General features: G+C 31.1%; 1 protein-coding gene across 1 annotated transcript in view; it reads right to left on the reverse strand.

Annotated features, from left to right (window-relative positions):
• Nucleotides 1–2,683: 2,683 nt before the first annotated feature.
• The window catches only part of LOC132748459 (hemicentin-1-like), a 41,883-nt gene continuing 25,177 nt past the window's right edge, over nt 2,684–19,389 (reverse strand). Inside the window, exons 13-28 of the mRNA XM_060738080.1 lie at nt 19,044–19,264; nt 18,018–18,105; nt 17,731–17,795; nt 17,587–17,623; nt 17,313–17,416; nt 15,516–15,641; nt 14,850–14,998; nt 14,499–14,634; nt 14,068–14,196; nt 13,596–13,698; nt 11,902–11,978; nt 11,416–11,550; nt 10,333–10,461; nt 8,368–8,531; nt 7,716–7,851; nt 2,684–7,516 (exon numbers count right to left, since the gene is read on the reverse strand). Coding sequence (XP_060594063.1) covers nt 7,460–7,516; nt 7,716–7,851; nt 8,368–8,531; nt 10,333–10,461; nt 11,416–11,550; nt 11,902–11,978; nt 13,596–13,698; nt 14,068–14,196; nt 14,499–14,634; nt 14,850–14,998; nt 15,516–15,641; nt 17,313–17,416; nt 17,587–17,623; nt 17,731–17,795; nt 18,018–18,105; nt 19,044–19,264 — 1,856 coding nt within the window. The 3' untranslated portion in view covers nt 2,684–7,459. The remainder of the gene's footprint in view (nt 7,517–7,715; nt 7,852–8,367; nt 8,532–10,332; nt 10,462–11,415; nt 11,551–11,901; nt 11,979–13,595; nt 13,699–14,067; nt 14,197–14,498; nt 14,635–14,849; nt 14,999–15,515; nt 15,642–17,312; nt 17,417–17,586; nt 17,624–17,730; nt 17,796–18,017; nt 18,106–19,043; nt 19,265–19,389) is intronic.

Genomic DNA, 19,389 nt, shown 5'->3' on the forward strand with positions numbered 1-19,389 from the left:
TCCATTTGCTAAAAGCAAAATAATATATTAAAGATAGTGCAAAGACCCTGATTGTTAAATTAAAAGGAAATAGCCCGGTCTGGTGAAACAACCCAAATTTCTTTAAATTTCCTTTAAATAACGTGTCCGAGTTAAGATCAGAAATTGCTTGCATTTTACATGTCCTTCATCTAATGTTACTTATAAAAGATTAAACAAGTTAAAACTATTTCATGTTTCATACAAACTAGAATTTGAACTGTTACGGTACTAGTTTATCAAAATTAATATCGATTTAAATATTTTCGTTCGATTGTATTTAAGATATAGGAATCTTGGCGCGCTCGCCAAACCACAATTGCTTGTTTATGATTTGTTTTTACAAAGACGAAATATATTACCAAACCATCTGTTCACATTAATGCAAAAAGCATATATATCTTTACGAAATAAATACACTTCTTTCAAAAGTTATGCCACGGACGAACTGTTGCAGATATTTTATCATTGATAACATAAGCATGTTTACCACATTTACATAACCAAACTGAAAATATAGCACTACCATATTGAGACTCTTAATAAGGTGTTCCGTAACCTTTTAAGAATTTCAAATGAAATGAGAACTTTCATTCGGAAATATTAATAACATACCTTGAATGTTGAATGTCATTGCATTACTTAGTGGACCTGCAAGTCCATGTTTTATTGCGATGTGTTTCGTTCACTTTCAGTAGGGTGAGCGAAAAACGTCCGTTGCCGTGACAATGCCATCAATATAACAACGAATTATTGAGCTAGCCATCTACAAGATATTGACCATTTTTGTGAAGACATGTCTTTAAACTAAAGGAAACTAAAGGTTTTAGGTTTTTTAAGATTTGTACGAACTTTAAATATCATTTTTATAATAGTACTGTACATGTTTTTCTACATTCATAAGAAAACAACCAGAAGCGGCTTTTTTCGACGAATGCATGGAAAATATTCTCACATAGATATGACTCGTCTTTCTTGGAGCAGTGATTATTAGAAATTTTCGCTGAAAATGTTGTGAAATATATCTTACTCATACGCAAAATGATTATACATAAAATAGTAACATTTTATCACGATGATAAATATAGCTTTACATAGAGTACTTATAGAATGTTAACGTTTTAAACACGATTCCAGTTCCTTAAATTTAAGAATATTTTGCAAAGTATGGGACTGTACACCGGGTATAATGGTGCATTGAGTCAGAAGAAAACCGAAGAAAATTAACAGAGGTATGGAAATTATATTCTCAGTAATAACATTTGGGAAGCATTGACATTTTCTAAAAAAGAAAGGCTTAACTACGAGGGTTGTTCAAAAAGTAATATGATTAAGTGTCTTGCATATTCATATTTCATTCAATTAAGAATATTGTCATATGTACAGCAATCGTAAAGTGTTCTCTACAATTTAAGCATAAGTTTATTAAATTATTTTGCTAAACGCGTGTTTTCTGCAGTTTTGAATAACCATGGTAACACGCACCCGGCGCAGCATATCAAAATTGTTGTTGAAGCTAAGTTGTACTTTGTGTTAAACACTAATTTATCGCATTTAACTAGATATACGTGTTATCAATAAATTAATATAAAACTGATTAACGGTAATAATTAGTCGTATTTTCCACAATTTTGTTTAAATAACTGTTAGACTGTGCTAAGTAGAAAAAGATGCTTTTCAATTAATTTATATTTTTATTTTATAATCATATTGTTTTAAAACGCACGGTAACATGTGTAAATGAATTATATAAATCGCCTTTGCATTAACATTTAAGTCCATGCCTGTTGAGTTTCAAGATTGCTCAAAATATATAAAAAAGCGGATAATGGTCGGCTATCGGGCATGTTTTGATATTATTTTTTTTGAGAATGGAACGAAATTGTGATGGCGTTTTTCCTCGCTTCGTCTCCACATATGAAGCCTGGTCATAGTTACATGATTTAGACACCTAGAGCACTATCGACAATACTTTCAGAAAGAATGACGCTTGTTACATTTTGTATTAATTTTACGACGTCAAGAACGTCATTAATTGTATTATTATCGTGCGCCGGGTTTCTGACCCCTTGTCATTTAAAAATTTCACAGAATTGTTATTTGTAAACATTTTGTATTGATTTTTTCACTGTATATAGAGAACATGTTCCGATAATTGTCTCTTGTAAAATTGTGTACATCAAATAAAAAATGTGAGCAGTAGAGCTGCAGTCCTATTACTTTTTGAACAACCCTCGTACATGTTGATAATGAACGCAGGGCTTTTGCTTTTTTTTAGGACAATGAACTTTATTTGTTTCAATCATTGATTGTAAGATATTTTTAATATCACCGAAAGCAGACTTTCATGTTGTAAACAATCTATTTAACTGAGGAATATTATGAATAATTTCCAAGGTAACCAAACATGAAGCTGATATATCAAAAACTCAATTAAATGGACTAAACTTTTGTTAATTAGATTCATTTTTTTATGGCGATCGTAATTTTAGTAAAATTCAACATAGTTACAACACACAAGAGAAATAATTTGTGGTTCCACATGGGTAAACATCCAAAAAAAGAAGTTCCTTCAAAAAACAGTGAGTAATTACACTAGGTTAACTGTCACTATGAAATTAAAAAGTATTATATTATAACAGAGCAATCATATCAAAATATAAAATATGTATAACTAAGCAGTATTTTTGTCAGAAAATATTTTATTTCAACATAATGATCTTAACGTTATGTAATCAAACGTAATATAGTACATGTTATAAAATACACAAATAAGTCATTTTCAATAGATATAATTTATAGAGATTTAATAGAGATTAATTATTTTCTGAAAATACATGAGCACTTTTAAATATTAAATCTACTTACCAGAAACAATTTCAGCAAGAGGGCAAAGGTGATGATTTTACCGATCATTTGAATATTTAGGCTTGATATGACACGGAACAATTATCGATAACTATGAATGGAAAGCAGATATTAAGTCTTAATTTTGATTTGCTATTACAGTGTTCATATCTGCACCTACATAGTAACAAGACTTTCCAAATTTGGGCTGTGTGACCTAATTTATGACCCCAGATGACCAATATTCGAACTTTAGCAAACATTATTAAAACAAGGTTATTCTGGCTGTGTGATATAGTATTAACCTCCTGATAATTCATATTCAAATTTAGATAGAAATCATCTGAACACCTTTTCTGGTAAGTTTTAGAAATTAGGTCCAAAAATGTAACCTCTAGAATGTTAACAAGGTCTTTCCGTAAGGATGTTTATATTTTTTCGATTAAATTTTGCAGACATTTTGGAAACATTCCAAGTTCTTTAATAGCAAACATATTTTAGGGACGGTCAGACAACATGACTGACCAAGGGCAGTTCTAAAAAATATCTCTGATTGTATATAGAATATAAACTGTTTTAAAACAATGTTCTTGCAGTAAAGAGAAAATAACGTAACGTTTCCAGAAGGTGAAAAGCTAGCTCACCAGAAAGAGTGGTATATGTCTTTATATATAGAAAACATTCCCTTATGTTAATTTGCCAACTTTTATTTTGCATATTAATATGCTCATTATCGGTAATATGACGTTCTGCCAACGTTGTTACAAACTCCTCCCCCTCACAAAATGTAACGATTCGAGGCACACAACCCTGTCGGTGAATAGCTTGTTCATCACCAAGAGTGGTTTGTGTCCTTAAATATGGGGAACATTCTCTTATGTATGTCACCAACTTTAGTTTTTACATATAATAATGCTCATTATCATAATAGTCTGCATACGTGGTAACAATAACTCTTGAAATAAAGATGCTAGACCTGTGAACATTGTCCTACATGATATAAGTGGTGACAAGAAACAATCATATGAAGTCTTAAGTAAATACAATTTATAGTAATAAAGGCGAAAAGTTAAATATATAACAATTTTCACATATACATGCCATTAAAAAAGGAAATTAAAAGAAATATATAACAGTTTTCAAATAAATTCAAACTTCAAAATGAAAATAAACATAGAAACAAGGTACTAGACTCATACATGTAATATCATATGATGAAGGTGTTAATAATGGACTTTCTTTTGAAATTGTAAGTATATCCATAAAGAAATATGAGTTATGGAACAAAAAGGGAAATTTAAAGTTTTGAAAATGTGGACGCTAGGTTTATAAACCTTGTCATATTATGATGTGGTAGTTTGAAATTTGAAGTAAAACGTGTAAAAATGAAACAAAATTATAGTTAAAAATTCAGTTCAAGGGGGACATTGTACCTTACAAATTATAGAAGTAATAGAAAACAAACAACATATTTTCATGAACATTCTTAGTTCAGGAACGATAATTTTGGTGATAAAGGAGCTAGAATTATGAACATTGCCACGTATGGTGTGCGTAATGATAAGAAATATATATTTAAAGTTTGAACTATATTCAATAAGAAATGAAGAAATTATATAAAACTAGAAATGTGTCGTCACGCCACGGATGCCCTCGCATGCAGCTTAAATGTCAAATGTTATATTATTTAGTTCCAAATTTGTTTACACAAGCTTTTTTTTATTCTAAGTTCATTGACATAAAACAATTCAATGCTTACACAAACCATTTTATGAAAAGTTCAAGTCCATGGAACTGATGTATCTATATGTCAAATTTGAGTTAAATGTTTACAACCGTTAGGGAGATAGTGAATGGAAACTGAAAATTTCTTTTTTCTTTTCAAGTTCAAGAGTGATATCTCTTTTAGAATTCATCAAACCATTACCAAATCCGAACTTGACTGGCATATCCCTATGACATATACATATGTTAAATTTGAGTCACATGTGAACAATTGAATGGAACTTTAATATCTCCTCTCTTTTTTCAAAGTTAAAAAGCATAACTCTTCAAAAAATCATTGAACCATGACCAAATTCCAACTTGACCTACGCATTCCTTTGCCGTATCCATATGTCAAATTTTAGAAGAATGTGTACAATTTCCTCTCTTTTTTCACATTTAATAGGCCTTTTTAAGGTAAAGGAGGCATAACTCTGCCAAATATCATTGAATCATGACCAAATTAGAACCTGATCTTCACATTCCTATATTCAAACACTAAATTTGAGTAAAATGTGTTAAACTGTTGGGTAGAAAATCGACGGAAATTGACAAAAAAAAATCAAAGTTAAGGGGCATTACTCAAAAATCATCGAACCATGACCCAATTCAAATTTGACCTTCGCATTTTTTTTGCCTTATCCACATATCAAATTTGAGATGAATGTGTACAGCTGTTGGGGAGAAAATGAACCAAAACTGAAAATTTCAAGGGTCATAAATCATTGGACCATGATTAAATTCAAACGTGGCCTGCATTTTCCGATGATATACCCAAATATCACATTTGAGTTGAATGTGTGCAAACGTTACCAAGATATTGAACGGAAACCGATGATAACTGAATGACGAAAAAACGGGATAACACTATATGCCCATGCCATTTAATGATGGGGGCATAAAATACTTTTCTTTTAAAAGATCAAGGAGGGTGGGGGTTAATCTGATGATCTTGACGTGCATAATCTCCATACTGTTATATGTCTATGAAGCTATTTTCTGTACATTTTGAGTTATCACAAATATTGTTATATCTGTCATAGTTTAAGTCTATGTGTTGTCATAGCAACCGAATGTCTCAACAGAGGAAGAAATAAAGACGTGAATTATCACGAGACTGCCACATCATATTTTAAGTTTCATAAAACTATTTCCAGTACTTTTTGCGTTATCATGGTCTCCAATTTTATGAAGAACGAACAAACGTTATAACAGTTTAGTTTTATGGGACTATTCTATTGTTCTAAAAAGCAACATTAAACAAATAAAAACATTAAAAACGTTACAAATAAATAGAATCAAAAGAAATTGACTGTAACCTAAAATGTTTGCTTGAATGGACGGACGAAGGGTAAACCTAAAGTCTCGTTGGCCCTAGCTGTACGAGTACAATCACAAAAAGATCTGCCATTGCCAAACCATAAATTCTTCAAATGTATCTTTATTGATAGGGTACCTTGAATAGATTATTTTTATGGAATTGAAAAAAGGAAATTTATAATGGGAAATAAATTTTGTAAACAATATAACTGACAGCTGGAAAGAAGACTGAAAAATGCAGCTTTGTTCGCACTATACAATGTTTATGTAAGTTATACAATGTACTATGTGTTAACGTAAGTATGTGTTTATGTTATTAAGTATTGTTTGCATAAAATGTATGGAAAATAATCACTGAAAGCAATAGTCGTATGAATATAAAAACTAGAGGTAAATACACAATAAAGCTCAGTACATGCGATATTTACAAGGAAAAAAAGAAAATTAAGTATATAACACAAAGGGCAATACGTTATGATCAAACTTAACACTGTATTTTTGCACAATAACACTACTTCACCCATAAAAATTATCGAAATCTCCTTTTTAGTCACTACTAGGCTTCGCCAATGATATAAAGATATGAAACATGTATAGGGCTGTAACTTGAAAACAGCAACAAAGCATTATTCTCCTTATTTACTTTACTGCTTGTTGATTGCACCTATCATGTTTATACTTCCTATTGTTTTGAGTTATGTCTCGGAATAGAAAATATTTATTTTCAAAAATTAAGAAAGCAATTTATGTAAAGGAAGATTTTGCAAAATTTTATACAGTAATTTCAAAAGTATACACTGGCGTTGTTTGCAATTAACATTATCAACCATAAATTTTTTAAGTATTTGACTGAAGCTCTGCAAAAAAACTGCTAAGGCATTATCATTTAATGTCAATGATTGCATATGAACAACATTGTTTTTAAACACTTAACTTGTCCATAATAACATCTTTTCTTTGTATATAGTTTCATGTTGATACATTTCATAGAGATAACTAAAAGAAAAAGAAAACCCAATTTCTAGAAACTTATGCAAAATAGCATCATGGTTCATAAACATTTCATTTTGTCAATGATCTTTATCAAATTGTTAAGTTTCTTGTTGATCATGGTGTAGTCTTTGGCAAACATTAAGTATGAAAAATTACAGATGACAATTACTTATATAATATGGAAAACAATGTAAAATTGTACATATACTAAAAGCAAATCGGAACTTATCTATGAATCGGCTTCTTGCTAAGATTAAAATAAAAGGCATGGAAAATAGAGAACAAAATGACATTAAATTATAACGGAAATAAAATCTGAATAAACAAAAAACAAAATAAAACAATGACAATCACGTAAACGATATATTAACAAATGTCGTCGTTAAAACATTCCTCATTAAATATGGCTATATTAACATTTTTTTTAAAAGTTTTTGTTTGTACATACTGATGGAGATAATACAACAAATGTATTTACACTGTTGTTTATAAATGCATTAACATGTTGACGTAACTGTTACTTGAGCATCTTGATGTAGGCATCCACTGCCTGATAGCAAAATTTCACTTGTTCCTGAATTAAAACGTAAAAAACGGTGCATGTTTTTATCGAAGGACAAACGCCATATTATATCAGATAATGCAAAATGATTAAAATAAAGAAAAGCGTAGAACATATTTTCCATTATCATTATTCAAATACTCTTCTTTATATTCATGGTAAAATAGGACTTAAATTCAAAAGTTTAAAATACATTAGTTCAAGTAAATACCATGCTAGTAACAGCTGTTTGCCGTCGTGTACGCAAATGTCTCAAAACATTGCCGACATTAATTTCCCTCTCTTCACTAATCTTCTCTTTCAAAAGTTTAACAGCACAAAACAACCCACTCCTCTCATTTGCTTTTCTGTAATGTTTGTATAGCAGGCTTCTTTTATGATTGTCATATTAAATATTATATCCAATAAGTAAAAATTGAACAATTAAATTTGAAATTTGCAATTCACAATACTTAAATTTTTGTCTTGCGGTACTTGGATTTCCATCTACCGTATGCAAGAAATTATCATCAAGGACAGTGTGGAACATTGTGTATCATATAAAACTAATGTTTAAAACAAGTTATTCCATTTCTAGTTCCTTTTTATAGGTATTTTAAAACTGTAAAATATAAATGCTTAAAGTAATGTAATTTAATAAAAATACTTAAACTTTGACAAACACCTCACTCTGTGCAGAGAAACACCCTTTTGGAGACACCGATAACAGCTTTTGAAAGATTGAAATTATTGTACAAGATTTACTTTGGAAAGAGTTTTTACTGTTGTTAAGAGATTATTGCTCTAAAATGAATGTTCTGCAGATGTTGCTTTGTATGTTTAAATGATATATCAAATCACTACAAGAGGTAAACAAAACTTACAGACAGTGTACAAGAATATGAGAATAATTGTCACTAAACTCGTTGTCATAATTTTCCACTTTTTCAATAAAGTGCAAAAATTCTACAGCACTGACGGGGGTATCTTGTCCGGGTATCCATTTTGTATACTGGAAATGATACGCAACCTTCTCACTGCTGTCAGCCTATAATTAAAGGACGTAGAACAAAACAGACAAGAGGTGATTTCAATTTATAGTTCAAACTGGAAACTTAATTTAATTTAATTTAAATATCGTGAAAATCATTATTGTAAATTAATCTAGCCCCTTTGATTTTGTACAAAAGAAATCAAAAATAGATAATATTTTACGTCCGAAGAACGTGACACAGTTAAAGAGACTAATAGAGGCTGTTTATGCGTGGTAGTGATATCATCCAGCCAACCCCCACCCCCTTTAACACAAAAAACCTGCATAAACATGCTTTGGCTAACTAACATATCAGCATGAAATTATTAAACACAGGTAGAAATGTTCATACGGTGTATATAATTGAACATAAAATGTAACGATTAATGACAAATTTCAGAGGTTACCAGAAGTATAAAGCCTGCTTATTACAAATGAATATATTAAATTTCGAAAAGTGGAAATCCCTCGAAAGCAATGAAAACAACACAATTACTTGACAATTTCAGACTCCGTTTAATTGAGTCTGTACCTGAGGGATAATAGAAAAGTGCAACATCTCTCAAGCGCGCTTGCACAGGCTTAAGTGGTATTAAATCTTCAACACATAATGTGCTGTTATCAAAGACCCAAAAGTATCAGAAAGATAGATGAAATTGACCTGTAAAATACAACATGAAGTGAAGAACGGTGCAAACTTTATACTTGATACAGACATGTTGTTGTGATGTATAATATTTTGAACAGTGGAGATCCATCGGAATCAATGGAATCTGCAAAATGGCATTTGAGCCTGTTCTTGAGGAATAACCAAGCATCGTGTACTTTAAAATATTATTCATTCATCCTGCATAGAACGAATTTAAACGAATACTGACGGACGCGCCGATTTACTTAAAGATGCTAAAAACGCCAATGCCTCTTTGAACGTGCATTAACTCTGCAAAAGACTTCAGACTTTAATAAAAAAAATAAATCCTATTGCCTTATGCGGTTTGCACTTTAAAATCATTATTGCACTTTTGCATATGTTTTTATGGCGCTTACAAACTATTCAAGTAGAAATAGTGACACAACGAAAAGACAAATTGGTTGATTCGGAATTTAAATTGTATATACATATATTCACACATATCTTCACTTACGGGGCCCATATATAAGACCGAGTTGAGTGGCATTATTTCATGCAGTCAGTTTTTATATACGCCACTATGTAGGCATAAAATGAACATTTCCATACAACAGAACTAAGGGGTACTAATTTATATATATCAACTATATATTTAATTTTACCATAGTTGAAAACATATTGACTAATAACATAAAACCCCATAATAAATATACACATTTGTGGGACATATATCATTTACTACTAAAACCGGCCTACGGGCACTATGTTAGAAGGGTAGCCTACGCCCCCATACATCGTTTTAAACATGCCAGAGTTGCGAGGCCTTATGTATGCCCACATTAAATATACACCCCACAAGTATGGTCTCAAATAGACCGATGCCCCGTAAATGGAGGAATGTGTTTGTATATATATATATATATATATATATATATTATATATATATATATATATATATATATATATATATATATATATATATATAATATATATATATATATATATATATATATATATAAATAAATAATACGGATTATTGGCTCGGTATAACTGAGCAACTACCGTTAATGGAAAAATGATTTTCTTAGAATTAACGTGCATTCGGATAGTGAGAAATTGTAAAAGATATTTAGTGTCAAACATATAGCATACTTTAAACTGTAATTCAAGTGAAATGAATCTTACTCTTCCGTTATACTTTATCTTCATTTGTCTGACAATATACTGAGTTTTTGTTTCAAGTCTTGAACAATCAACTGTAAAATTTCCGTAGGATTTTGGGTGTTTATTTTCAGACACATATTGACCAATCATCTGAAATGATTAACATTCAAATTACATAATTTTTAGTTATAAATATTGAACTGACATACCCGGAATTGGAACATTTAAATGACAATTATAAAAGTAGCCTGCTATATTAGTTTTAAAGCGTTGTTCTTAAGACCTACCAATTAGTTGCATTGATGATAATATGTCTCACTTAATCAAGTTCAAATAAAAGGAGTGACCAAACGACTAACACACTTTATTCTTGAAACTTAATAATAGTACTGGAAAAATCATAAATTGATTCATGCATCCATTGATTAGGGTCATAATTAAAACTTGCAAAGTAAATATAATAATTTGTCTTTCAAAATACTGACATTCGTTATTTTTTTTTAGAAATCTATATGTAATTGTTTATAATTGTTGTACTCGTATTTCAATATAACACAAATATCCGATTTCTAACCCAAATAATATCATTGCATGAAAGGCTATCATAATTTGAAATGTATTCTTATGTCTAATAATGCGATGCATAATTTTTGATATGTACGTATATTAAGCAGTATTTTTTAAAGATGTATGTATTGCAGAAATAAAACGAGCACATAATTTTTCAGATGGACTTTTGTGCATTTAAACAATTTAATTATTTTTCAGAGACATTTTTGCATTGATAAACCTTATCTTGAAAACAGTAAATATAGAACGATACAAAACTAAATCTGAATGAATATCCTTCAATGTTGATTTTAAAAGAACTATCAGAGGTTTTAATATTCATTCATTGTCCCAAATGGAACCAATATGTAAACACAACATGAATAATGCAAATACCATTCATGAATATTATAATATAAATGAGTTCTTTGTCTTCATTCAAGTGAAACTGTGTGTTTGCTTGGCTCTTTTTACGTATACCCTCGAAACTAAAATGGATAATATGAACGCACAGTACATTCATAAGGCTGTTAAGAAATCAATTTCGAATCTTACCATTCCAGGTTCTTGCAAATCTTCCATAGTGACTACACAAGTACAATTTTCATTGTAAATCATAGAAATGAAGTCCTCTATCGTGTCCGGCAATGGTGTTTGTGCAACGATTACATGGTCTTTTTTCAAATGTGTCTGTATTTTTGAAAATAAATGAGAATATGCCAATATAGATGGCATATTTTGAAATCAATAATTAAACGCACATTAACAAATTATCAGTAAAATAATCATTAAGCTTGGAATTCAAATCTATTTAAAATATCGTACACAAAAATGGCATTTGGAAATGATTTGATCACAAGAAAGTTTATATGCTTTCAATCCTTTTTTAAACATGAATGTTCATGAACGTTAATTTTACTCCGTTCACATAATCCGCATCTACTTCGCTATCAAAGCTATATTACATTTCTACATTTGTTACAACATCTTTTGTTTATCTACATACTTATATAACTTTTATCTATGTAGCTTATAACATACGTTGATATACACAGCATTAACATAGTCGTGATCACCACATTGTCGTGTGAGACAGAGCATCACTCTAAACCGCAAACCTGAAATGTAAAGTACGAGGATTGATAAAAAAAAGTTCTTGGCCCGATCACTTCCAGTAGTCTTATTTTTCAATATAATTGCCCTCTACATCAACGCACTTTGCCTGTGTCAAAACTTGTTTCATTCTTCAAAATAGAACTCCCTATTTTGAACCTCAAAGAAATCATTGACAGCCTCCATGACACATTCATTGCTTCCAAAATGTCTACTGAGAAGCTTGGTTTTCACTTTCGGAAACAAGTAGAAGTCAGAGAGGGCAAAGTCCGGAGAATATAGTGGATGGGAAAGAATTTCAAAGCTGCAATTAGTTACAGTAGCCATCGCAACTTGGGACGTGTGAGCTGGCGCATTGTCGTGCAGGAGCAGAACGCATTGAGTCAATTTGCCTCTCCTTTTGCGATTTCCTGACGCAGACGCCTCAATTCATCTGCATAGTACGTTACAAATTGAAGCCATCATCTCCCCTGCTGATAGTACGCTCTTGAATTTCTTCGGAGGGGTGAGCCAGGGTGCTTCCACTGCATGCTCTGTTTTCTGAATTCTGAATCGAAGTGATGAACCCATGTTTCATACTGTGTTACGATACAATAGATAAAATCAGGTTCGACAAAAGATATCTTGAAATGTCAAGCCTGGTCGTCAGTCAACTGTTTTGGGACACATCTAACCTTTGACATGCAATATTAATCAGTAAGAATTGCCTGGACTGAACCAAAGCTTATACCCACTTCCGTAGCAATGTTAAGCAGGTCTCGCCTGATGTTGCACATGACAAGATCATTCACAGCTTCGACAGTTTCTTTGCCAGAGGCCTCTTTTGGCCATCCAGGTTGCTATTTATCTCCAATGCTCTTCCTGCCCTTCTTAAATTCAGTAGCCCAATTTTTCACAGTGCTATAAGTAGGGGACTCCTTCCAAAATGTATCAATAAAATCTGCATGGATTTCCTTGGGGGCATCCCTTTCTTACAGAGGTACTTAATGACGGGTCTGATTTCATGTTTATTCCATTTGGTCTTAATGACCCGTCCCTCTACTGATGATTAAAGTGTGTTTTATGTTACTTTGTGTGTAAAACCGCGTGTAATTCGGTCAGTAATCTTCAAGGTATCGGCACCGACGTATTGTGTGTAAATGTCAGTGTAGTGGCTAAAAGTATATCGGGCCGAGACCTTTTTGATCATACCTCGTATATATGTTTAAAATGGGTAATGTATTTACGGAGGCAGTTCAATTAATAATTGTAACGTTTCATATAATGTTAATGGTCATCTCTTATCAGTTAACTTTATCAATTTTCATATAACCGATTTAATTTCAAATGTTTTTTACGTAAATATTTGCGTAAATATTTGCATGTGTATATGCTGTGTCCGTCAATCTGCATACATGTTTAAACATGCATGAGGCAAGAACTTTTTTTAATTTATGACAGAAACTAATATCAACGTCAAGCATGGCTTAAAGATTATACATTTATATAATACCATTATGGTGCAAATTTAAAATTCAAAATAGACACACATCGTAAGACTTGAGTCATGCTGACTGCTCATTCTGTCACACTGAATCGTTGAATTTATTTAAATGGATCATAGTTTAATTTCTGTATTTTACCTGGCACGTCAGCTCCTTGACGGTTGTAAATGACAAGTCTCTTATTCTTGGCTCTCGCATCGGCGTCTTCTTTCTTGTCCTTTTCTACAGACTTACCAAGTTGCTAAAGTGTATTAAATGAAAATATCATCCTAATGGTTCTTAAGATGCCAACTGTCTATGCTAATTTGATATCTCTCTCTCTCCCCCTCCCTCTCTCTCTCTCTCTCTCTCTCTCTCTCTCTCTCTCCCTCTCTCTCTCTCTCTCTCTCTCTCCCTCTCTCTCTCTCTCTCTCTTTACATGTCCTTTAAGTAATACATGCCCATTCACCATTTTCTATAATTGTATAGATTGATTAATCTGAATAAAGCGTACTTATCTTTCCATGAATAAGAATACAACGAAAAACAAAACAGAAATTAAATATGTAACGCATATCTTCCATTGCCATTTTGTATGAATAACATTTAAGAGAAACCATTCAGTCCTAACCTTATATTGATTGCTGTAAAAATTGTCGTTATTGTGTGTAACGTAGTTTTCAAATCGGCCAATATGAATGGTTTCACAGCCAAACACAAGTGCATTTACTAGAGCTTTGTATATGTAAACATATTGTTCCTGAAAAATAAATTGTAATCAAATAATCTAATTATATTATTAACATGCATACCATATCATTTAAATGTAGTAGTTTTTATAAAAGACTGTAAGGATATCATACGAAAACAAAGTCATTGCCGATTAGTACAGTTTAGAGAGGGCAAATAGACATTTGAACTTAAAGTGTTCACTTAAGATTCATTTCATCTTTAGGATTTGTTCATTTAGTTCGAATGTCTATGTTTATGTATTATACGAGACAAAAAATACGCTAAAGATTAAAAAAAGCAATGAAATGCGATTTATCTAATTAAACTTACTGGAGTTTGAACCATTTTGACTCTTTGACTTCTCATATGCTCAACGCATTCGAAAACATTTACTGATCCAATATCTTCACCCTCTTCGATAAGTCTGTCAATAGCTATCAAAGTTCCTGTACGACCTATTCCCGCACTGACATTAATATTCAGAAGTTAAGTATTTCCCTATTGTTCAATTTATAATAAGTTATAATGTTGAAAACTTTTTTGGTATTCCCTAGTTTTCAATATAGCAGTTACGTTGGACTATAACTTGCTTTCTTAAATCAAAACGTAAGAAGGCTAAATTTAAGAAATTTGTATTATATTTTTTACATTTTACAGAAGAAATGAGATAATGCTTATTACCTGCAATGAACAATTATTGGTCCTTTCGAAAACGTTGGAATAGACTTCATACGTCGTCGAAATTCCAGTAAACATGTAGTATCTTCTGGTACAGTCTTGTCTGGCCATGCAGTGAAATGAAGATGGGTTAAATTACGTTTCCGGCCATCCTTAAAATAAGATACAAAATAAATATAAATAAATGAATTTTAAAAAGGCAACAGTTTCTTAACTGATGAAAAAACCTTATTGTATTAAGCAGTATTCGATGGTGATATCTGCATCTTTGTCAGTTTGAGACGGTTGATTCAGATATATGTATTGCTCGTTTGATATTTCTGTTTTGAATGAAAAGAAATTATTTTCTGTCATTGCATATAAAATAATTATAAGACTTTATTACCATTTAAAGTATAGTAAGACATTTTCACTACGGGATACTTTTAGCTAGTAAACAATAAACAGTAAACGTGCATGAATAAAACAACGACCCTTGCCAAAAACAAGAAAGCCAATTGTCCACCTGATGACCGTTTTGATATGTTTTATAAAATTGGACTTTCGTGTTTTGAACCAGGGTCTTTCTATTTGAAAGACCCTGTTTGAACATACAATTGATTCAAAAATTGAAACAAAATGTTTAGATCTTTGGTTTATTGTGTTATGGAATACTTTGATTTTCCTTACCTTAATAATGTGGAATGTTCTGATAGTGTATTCTGCAAGCACCTTTATTTCTTTACTTTTTACAGATATGTCGCCATAGTCAATACATGATTCTCCGGATGGCCAATACTGTTCACATTTCATTCCCTATCATTTCAAAACAATAGATAATCAAATTTCAAATGATTTATAATTCAAAAGTCAAACAGAAACATGAGTATAAAAGAAGTGTACATAATTATCAAATACGTATGTAAATTGTGACATATTAATACGAATATCTTAACTTTAGTTAAATACTTTTATCATCAAACATAAGTAATGTACGAAATGCATAAAAAATTAATTGTCAAAGCAGATACATATAATAAATATATCAGCTTGAACAAAACCAAGGAAGGGGACTTTAAAAGAAAATATACACTTGATACGCGAGCTTTCAACTATTTATTTGAAAATGTATTATAATTCAAATTAAAATAAGTAAACCTATAACATACATTCACTTTGGTAAACATATACATTTATATACATATGTTCATTATTTGTTTGGTGAGTATATCAAAACGAGGGGCAACAGCTCAATTTTACCATTATTTGCAGCTAAAAGTACACGTTTAATATATCGTTGGAAAGATAATTGACTGTTTCTAATCAACACGATTTGCACTTGCAATAAAATTTTAGAAGGTCATTTAAACACAACTGGTCGTAAACATGTTGCATTGTAAATTGAAAGAGGAGTAAAGAGCCAATTGCAAAATTTATGAGTTATTGGGTAAATGCGCATTAGATAAAACACATTTATGGAGATAATGCCCTTCCATATGGTACAAATTTTCAAGTGGATGTTAATGTTTAAGGAAGGTAAAAATAATGTTAAGGATGATCGCTAAAAATACACCAGCACTGTCAGAGCCATGATCAAATTGTCTCAGGAAATGAAGCTTGGCTTTTATTATATTTTATATTTTAACTAAGTAACAAAATGTGGTAAGGAAATGTGACAACAACAAATATCGCTCAGTTGTTGCTCGACGTATCATGAGCGTTGAGAGAGTTATGTACACTCTTTTATGACAATGTTGGAATAGTGGCACGTGTCGCTGTTTTGTTTGTTTTGTTTGGGTTTTACGTCACATCGACACAGTATCGGTCATATCGCGACGTTCCAGCTTTACTGGTGGAGGAAGACCTCAGGTGCCCTTCCGTGCATTATTTCAGGCACGAACGGACACCTGAGTAGAACCACCGACGTTCCGTAAGCTAGCTGGATAGCTTCCTCACATGAAACGTGTCGCTGTGCCCGAGAGGGGTTAACGTTGTGTCTCTGGAACATTTTACCGTGACCATGTTCTCCCTACAATAGTTAATCACTAAATTACAAACAACCAATGGTCCGGGTGCCCTCGATCTAATTACTCCATGATAATGCACCTGCGCACTGGTCAGCCTAGGTTCAAGCTTATTTAGTGGAGCACAGAATAGAGGTTTTTCTAAATCTCGCTTATAGTCCTAACCTCTCTCATTGTGACTTTTGGTTAAATCCATACATCAAATCTTGCATTTAAGGTCGCTCTTCTGTATTAGCAGTACACCCAAAGAACAATTCAAACATGCTTTTTCAGAATGGATTCATAGGATGGAAAAGTGTGAAGAGGTACATGGTGAATATTTTGAATGGCTCTGTTAATCATTTCTTCTCAGTTATGAGTTAATTTTAAAAACGCGCTGCCGTTGCCACTAAATAAACTATGCCCCTCGTTCATAAAATATGAATGATGCAATTTTATTAATTTAAGCTACATGTAATGTTACCGAAGGCTCGTTAAGATTGGTTAGCATCACGATCACTTCTGTTTCTTCATGCCAAACCATTTGCCAGAATGTTTGAAAGTCGTTTGTTGTTTTTGTAGTAGGTCCTGATGAAACACATACAGATGCCATATAATTGAATTAAACTCTTAATAATATCTTAAGCACAAATTGAATTAAGAGACATTCAGTGGGAATAAAAGGAAGTTTTTTTCCTAATAAAGTGCTTAAACACGAAATAACAGTAAAATTTTGTTAAAGTAATTTGTATGCTTACCTAATGATGCTATATATGCATTTCTTCTTTTATAACCCTGAAATATTAAATAAAATTCATGTGTATCTTTTTACTATAAAAAGATGGCATATGTATCATTTTAATGGCAATACTAACTGAAGTATTTAATTATTTGATACTTACATCAATATAGCACGCATTCATGAAGAAATCTGGACAGCTAGGTATTTTCACTCTCGAGTGGTCATCTGCAATAGTGGACAAACAAATATTGAGTGAAAATATCCTGCTTGTCAAGCCTGTGAAAAGTGTGTCACGTGTTATTTAAATCTATTAACAGTTTTATCAAAGGATTTAATGAATTGTTAAAATAAATATTAATTTTGATAATACAGGAAAACAGATAAACAGTGATATTTCATTGACCCCTTAAAATAACGTTTGCTTATTTAAATAGATTATGGACTTACATGGATAGATTCCGTTATATCTGTTAAGAGGTAAATTTTCAGGCTTCCTTGCAAATGTGCATGGCTTTTGTAACCCTGATGGTAATTTCTAAAAACAATTGATATCAATCTAATTTACAATTGAATCTTTTATTATAAAAAATATAAATATATTGTGTTTGTGAAATTTGGTAAGAATTGATGAGTTTATATATATATATTTCATATTTGATGAGTAATTTTATACCTATATTTGCACTAATTCTTTAATATTATAAGTTCTTTTTAAGTAAGGTGCATTTAAAAAATTATAATATGTTACATCTCAAGTCTTTTAATGCACTATATGTTTTGCTTTGTTAAATAAACAGATAAATATTTACTTTGAAAAGCTAGCTAGAACTTTGATAAATTTGGAATTTGTTGAAACATAGAAATATCTCTGAGTCAATTAATCTCTTTATATTCCGTGCTTAGATAAATATACCGATAGTATAGCGTCGTATAATTGTTCGCATGCAAAAACTAAAATTAAGCTATTGATATCACTTCTGTTATTAATAATACATTGATATACATAACAGTCTACCAATATTGATGTTGTATTTTTTATTATTTCAATTAAGTAGATGCTTACATTTGTAATGAACACTATAAAAGGACTTTGAATATCCATTTTTGTGAACATATTTTTTAACAGTTTCGTTTTGTGAGAGAGTCCCATAATAACATTCGTAACAAGAAAGAATTTTTCAGAGGCCACATTGTTGGTAATATCGTTTTTACTTTTTAATTATCGTGCCTTGGAATCATTATATATAGGTTTTTCAATTAAACACGGAAGTGTCGTTACTTTCTTTTAAAATTTAGATATGTTTTATATTTTAACCATATGCAGACGTTAATAAATACGATGAACACTAATAAAATCAGCACTTTTGCAAATGCATTGCCTTAATATGATTATGTTTTTTGTTGATATCTTTTTTTTACTTTGAAACAAATGTAAACCTCCTTTATATCCCACAGTCAAATCATCAATCATACCTCATAATCAATTCCAAACGATTCGTAGCTCTTTTCTAAAACATATGAATATAACTCAGACACTTTAATCCTTTCAATTCGCTCTATTTTCTCTGGAGAATTATAATATTCTGAAGGTTCAGACAAATAGTGTGGAACATCGTCAATTTCTTGAAGTTCTTCACTGTAAGTTTCTACAGACTGATGTGGTTTATTATGTTGTTTTGCTTTAAGTTTTCTATCTGAATGCATAAAACACATCTTGTTACATATATACACTATAGATCATTTTCAGAATTTATGGCAATAGTACAAAATATATAATCTTTTTCAATTTTTATTTTTCCTTTAGCCAATGAGTACTTTT

The sequence above is a fragment of the Ruditapes philippinarum genome, unplaced genomic scaffold (genome assembly GCF_026571515.1).
Source record: "Ruditapes philippinarum isolate M1 unplaced genomic scaffold, ASM2657151v2 ctg1480_1_1_1_1, whole genome shotgun sequence".
Classification (NCBI taxonomy): domain Eukaryota; kingdom Metazoa; phylum Mollusca; class Bivalvia; order Venerida; family Veneridae; genus Ruditapes; species Ruditapes philippinarum.